At 42.6% G+C, this 6,000-nt stretch overlaps 1 protein-coding gene across 1 annotated transcript; it reads right to left on the bottom strand.

Moving 5' to 3' along the window:
• Positions 1 to 4,854: 4,854 nt before the first annotated feature.
• BT62DRAFT_263108 (uncharacterized protein) lies at positions 4,855 to 5,641 on the bottom strand. Its single transcript, XM_043180286.1, has 3 exons — positions 5,609 to 5,641; positions 5,021 to 5,559; positions 4,855 to 4,965 (listed from the first exon to the last, which is right to left on the bottom strand). Coding segments are annotated over exons 2-3 (450 nt in total). The 5' UTR covers positions 5,470 to 5,559; positions 5,609 to 5,641; the 3' UTR covers positions 4,855 to 4,964.
• Between the last annotated feature and the right edge of the window lie 359 nt (positions 5,642 to 6,000).

The following is a 6,000-nucleotide window of genomic DNA, read 5'->3' as shown; positions in this document are numbered from 1 at the left end:
GAACTGTTTATCACATGTTGATAGTCGCATGGAATTTGGGCTTAACATTTAGGGCCAAGTGCTGGGACCTCACATGCAGCCTAACCCCTCTGGTATTAGTCTGTTACTAGGCCATGCACTCTGCTTATTGTTACTTCAGTTTAGCATTATGATAGCTAGGTTTCTGTGTGCTCAAGTCCTATTTTCTGTTACATGCTTACTAAACTGGAATGCAGTCCATGTATTCGCAATTTTTGCAATTTTACATGCCTGAACATGGAGAGGGCATGTCACCATCTTCATTGACCCACTGCTGGGTACTTGGCCCAGCAGTGGGGCCTGAAAAGTCAGAGGCATTGAGGTAGGTGAAAGCAGGCTGACTTCCAATATCAGAGTCATACTGATTCTCTCCTGTTGCTCATGCCACTGCCACTCACTCATGATAGAGCTGGACATTTCTTCAGTATCTGTCATTGAGGAGCTGCCCAACCACATGACTCCTGAGAAATCCTCAGAGGGCACAAGCAGGGATGTGAGCAGTATTAGGGACTCATAGTCCATAGTGTCTGAGAATGGACTTGTCATTCTTGAATATAGTATTGGCACTGGGGGTCCTTTGGAGAGGGGGATACTGAGGAGTTGGAGAGTATAGAGGGGGGTCCTGGGACATCATCTCATGCTGGAGGAGGAATCCCATCATCTCTCCTTCTTGCTTCACTGGCTGTGAGTGTTTCTGCATTGGCCCATCACTCCAGAGCCCAGAGGTCAGAGTCAGTGGTACTGGATTCTCTGAATACCAGGGTCAAGAAAGATCTGTCAGCCTATACTGGAGTGAGGACCAAGATGACCTCAGGTCATAGGCCATACCAGTTGGAGACATCAGCCCTTGCCAGTCAGACTCTTTCAATGTTTCACTGCTGCTCCTGGTGCTGCTGATCATACTCAGTGGCTTCTTATGCCTGTCATCCTCTTTTGATGATGTGCTTCTCCAGCTCACTCTAGACTGGCTGCAGAGCATTCTGCTGTCTCTGCTCTTCTTGTCAGAGGGCTTGGTCATAATTGAATGAGACATTAAGGTTCCATATGGGGAATAGCTGATGGATGACCTCATTCTGGTTTTCCCAGGCCTGTTGCTTATCATCAAGCCTTTCTGAGGAGTTTCTCCCCAACTCACTGCTGGTTCTGATGAAACGCTGGGTGGAGGGGCTCAGAGGCTGGCTTCCAGATGTTGAGCAGTGAGATCTCAGAGCTATCTGAGTGGCATCAAGGGAATCTCAGATACAGTCAGCAACTCCATGGGTTTGAGAGGTGCTGGAAGAGCTGGAGGAGAGTGGTGGAGAGAACTCCTCCAGGAGGTTACTATCCTGGGGCAGGACTTAGGGGTTTCAGAATCCTGTGACCTGAGGCTGACTTGATCTAGGTCAGAGGGGATATTCATGTCTTTCTTCTTCTTGATAGTCCCTCTGATGCAAGCTGCTAGGCTCAGCTTCTGGTAGGGGGCTACTTGGGGGCTGGTGAGATATTCTTCTGGAGTCAGGGATGTCATAAAAAGGGAGATTGGGGGTTACATTTTGTAGTATATGTCTAATATGCTGAAACTCTTGGTAGTGTCAAATGGCCCAGGCAGTAATCAAGTGATGTCTCCAGCACAGCTGAATGATCACAAGTAAACCTAAAAGAGTTCTAATGATAGAGGCTAGGAGTTCAAAGAACTCTTAATCAAAGTTCAGATTGGTGAGGTTCAGAGTGGGCATTCAGTTTCTCAGCACAATTGGGCTTAAGAAAGGGAAGCTAGAAGCTTTGAGCTAATTGTTAGACTCAAGTGTCACATGAACAGAAACACATGATAGACAGAAGTCACCTCACACTTTGGGTGATCAACTGAGTTCACTGATGCATATTCTGATTGATGTGTCACAAGGCCTTTAGAGCCAGCTTGAGTATAGAATGATGTGTGAATAAACTTTAGCTCAAAGCTGGGGTTTCCAGCAAGAGCAAGCCTCCTTAAATACTGTACAAGTTCATGCTAATTATACTACTGCCTATTGTGCATTGTCATGTTCTTTGTACTCATTATCTTTGAGTATCACTACTGTATATAAAGAGTTGATTGTGTGTCATTGGGCAATGCTGTTGTGTCAAAAGACAATGACTGACTTGGCCTAGTTGTGATGACTAAGCTTTGTCTCATGGTCTTAAGTGCTTGTTCTGGTGCTTTGACTAAGCATAAATAGGGATTAATTGAGGAATAAAGGGAAAAATTGTAACACTCATTTAGCATAGCAGTGATGGCTTCTGTGATCATGTGGTTGGCTTGTTCTGCTGTGCCATTCTGGTATAGTTCATCAGGTTCAGTGTGTTGCCTTTTAATTCCATGCTCAGCACAGAAGTCAATAAACTCCTTTCCTATACATTCACCACTTTTGTCTTCCTGAAACTTGATGATTTTGAGTCCTGGATGGGTATTCTCTGCATATGCTTTGAATTGCTTGAAGGCATTGAAGGCATCACTTTTATACTTCAGAAATTCAACAGCCCAAGTGTCAGATGCACTGCAGATGAATGTTATCCAGTAACAATAGCCCTCTGGAGTTGTGACAGGCATTGGACCTTTGATATCACTGTATACTCACTCAAGAAGGTGTTTCTTCTGCTCTGAGAGGCCATAAGGAACATTGTGGTGATGCAGTTTGCCAGTAAGGCATGGTGTGCAGATAGAATCAGTTGGAGAACCTGACTCTCACTTCATTCCAGTTACTAGCTGCTTTGTGTGCATGTGCCATATAGTGTCTATGTTTTGATGACAGCAATGTCTATGCCAAAGTGTATTGTCCATCCAACAGATACTTGTCAAGCTTGAGTTTGCAACAATAGTGGTCAATTTTGAGAATGAATGTGTGGTAGTATTGACATAGCTGATATTGCTCTTATTTACAGTTGCAGTGAATTGAATCTTTTCACTCTGGTTGAAAGTGACATCTGATCCAGCAATTGAGATCTTGAATCTCTTTTCCTGTGTGAGATGATAGAGTGATAAGAGATTACTTTTTAATGCTGATACATGCAGTGTGTTGAGAAGTTCCACCACTGAGCCTTTCTCTCTCTGAATCTCTGGTTCCAGTACTACTGATCCAATCTCTGCTGAGTAGATGACTGAATTGTCTGCAAGATGAATAGAAACAACATGTGGAGCATAGAGTTAGAACTATTGTCAGTGAGAGGTTATATGATGAGAACCATCTGTATCAGTATTTGCTTGGCTAGCAGTCTCCTCCTTGAGATTGAAGAAGTTTTCATAAGCTACAAGTTGAGTTGTCAGTTTTATTTGCTGATGGTGTGCCTTTAATGTGTCCCACATCCTCTCTGGATCATCAAGACAGAGGTAGATCATGCCAGTGGCTGATATCTGAGTCTCCTTCTGATCCTTCTTCTGATATGTTGGCTTCTCAGAGTCTGCAAACTCTGGTTCAGGATCACAGCCAATGATGATAAGATACTCATAGCAAGTTTTGAGTAGGGCTGACATGTTTTCTTCCCACTTGCCACAATTGGAGGCATTTAGGTTGTTGAAGCCCTTTTTGATTGTGTCAAGAGATGGCATGATGTATGTGGTGATATCATTGCAGTAGTGAAGTGATTGATGGAGAGATAACAGGGCATAAGTAAGACATAAAGATGAAAAAGCTCAAAATAGGCCTTAAAATGCAGAGCCTATAACCTGTTGCAGGCAGGTTATTTTGCACAGTGAATAATGGCCAGGCTGAGTACAATGGTCAATTGCTTAAGGATGATTGACCATCAACTCAGGACAAACCTGTCTATGCTTATCTAAGGTTGACATCAGATACTTGTGTCATCCTGCAACAGTTACACATCTAGTTTTGATGACTACTTGATATCTATTCTCATTGCACACTGTGCAATGTTTCAATATACTAGGGTAGCATTGACTGTCAAATCATATGTAGACTGCTAGTATCCATACATGACAAGGCCTTTATCACATATCTCCTTCCAATGTGCAGTGACCTCTGCCCCAACTGATGGTAAGACAAAAGGTGTAGAGAAACACAGTGTTTGCAATGCTGCACATGTGCCCACAGCTTGCCTCTGAGACTAGACCATGTCAATGAAAGAAGGCAACAAATCTGACCCCACATTGAAGCAATCCAAAGCTAGCAAGATGAGTCTGAGAATGACATCTGGGTGGATATTTGCATTGAGCATGAGGATGAGTTTATCACTTTCAGCAAAAGCATATTCCAATAAACAGGACATCAATAAGCTGGAAAGTGATGTCATTGTTTTAAGAAGACTGATTAAATCAGCCTGTATTTCAACAGACAGAGGGGATTCAGTATCAGAGAGAGATTTCAAGTTGCCTACTGTCAAGCCAGGTAGAGACCTGAGAACCTGGATGCTATACAAATGCTCATATGCCATACTCAGAGACTCCAGACCAGGAAATTCTACATGTAAAAGAAGAGGAACAATTTTCCCCACCAATGAGAAACTAAATTCCATCATATCTTGACTTGCTTTGGTTTTGTACACATCAAGAAGATGAAGGTGCTGATGAGATGAAGGAGAGGGTATTATATAAGACTCCAGACCATCATAGCATTGCAGATAAGCCATGTTGATATTCATTGTGAGCTTCAAAATATCAGCATGGATGGCTGTCCCATCATGTCCAGTATACTCAGTGAGTTGTGACTATGGTAAGTTAATCCATTTGAAAACAGTGTGTGCTCCTTATAGAGTGAGGCTGCAAAGCAGTGGAGCATACTCAAAGATGTCAAATCTAGGCTTAGCCAAATCCACAGGTAACTCAGGTTCATCATCTATGAATTTGATGCAAAGATGATCTAAGCAGTGAAGAGAGCCTCTAACAACAGAGAAAGCATATAGAAAATCATAAGGGATAGTCATTGAAACACTGATCCACTGTGGTGCACTCAAGATAAGAACAGGTATGAGACAGATCTATGGAACATCTCTTGAATTGTAGATAGATAGCATAATATCATGCATCACACACCATTGAAGATGCATCTGAAGAAGATTCTGGCACATCTGCTCATTCCTGTATAGTTCAAAATCCAGTGTAATGAATGACCAAAGCAGAGATGTTGACAGTGTGATCTTCCTCCAATCTCTGCAGACCTGGAAAAGAACTAATGGCATGAACTGCCTATTCAATGACTCTCTCCCTTGCCTTTCAATTACAGCCTCAAAGTGGTATGTCAAGAAGATTTTGTGTATAATGTCATCAGGAATCATACAGATGGGATGAAGGATTGTCTTGTAGGATTCAATCAGGCACTTGATGTGTCTCCCCTCATCCAAAACTGCCTCAAGTGCAGCCTGTATCTGCATTATCTGTTTCTGTAGTCTGGCTAAAAACACATGGCCTTCACCTATAACATCCTTCAGCTGAATATGCTCAGCTTCAAGTGGGGGATTGTTTGACTTAAGCAATTCATTCATTCAAAAAGCTGTGAGCTTGATGGAGGGAAATTTGATAGGAGATGCTTCTGAATTATTCCCATGTTGCAGGCAGCAGAGTGAGTCTGGCATCTAGAACATTGATAAGATATATAGTTAATATAAGCTCAGAATGTCTTACCTTTGAGAAGTTTCTCAATGTGACCTTGGTCAAAATGAATGGTTCAGAAAAAGATGGCAGAACATTGGGGCATATCACACCACTTTGAAACTTGAGGGCCGGCTGTCCAAAAGCAGAACTTGGTAAGTGCTTTGTTTACTGCTTGAACAAGTTATCGCCACCAGCAGGACATATCAACGAAATTGAAGGTCCCATGGAATGTATACAAAGGTCCCGGCGAGGTGTGTTCACAGTCAATGATGGAGCCCTATATTTCCAGAAAAACAAAGAATCAAGAGACAAAGAAGAAAGTTTTATTACATGACATGGCTCCTCAACAGACATGTGCCGGGGCTTGTACTACAGGTCCCCCAATGTGTATATACACCAGCTAAGTAATGAGGAATAAGGTT

Source organism: Guyanagaster necrorhizus (assembly GCF_019112545.1).
Source record: "Guyanagaster necrorhizus MCA 3950 unplaced genomic scaffold BT62scaffold_2, whole genome shotgun sequence".
NCBI classification, from domain to species: domain Eukaryota; kingdom Fungi; phylum Basidiomycota; class Agaricomycetes; order Agaricales; family Physalacriaceae; genus Guyanagaster; species Guyanagaster necrorhizus.
This window is presented reverse-complemented; position numbering and strand designations above follow the sequence as displayed.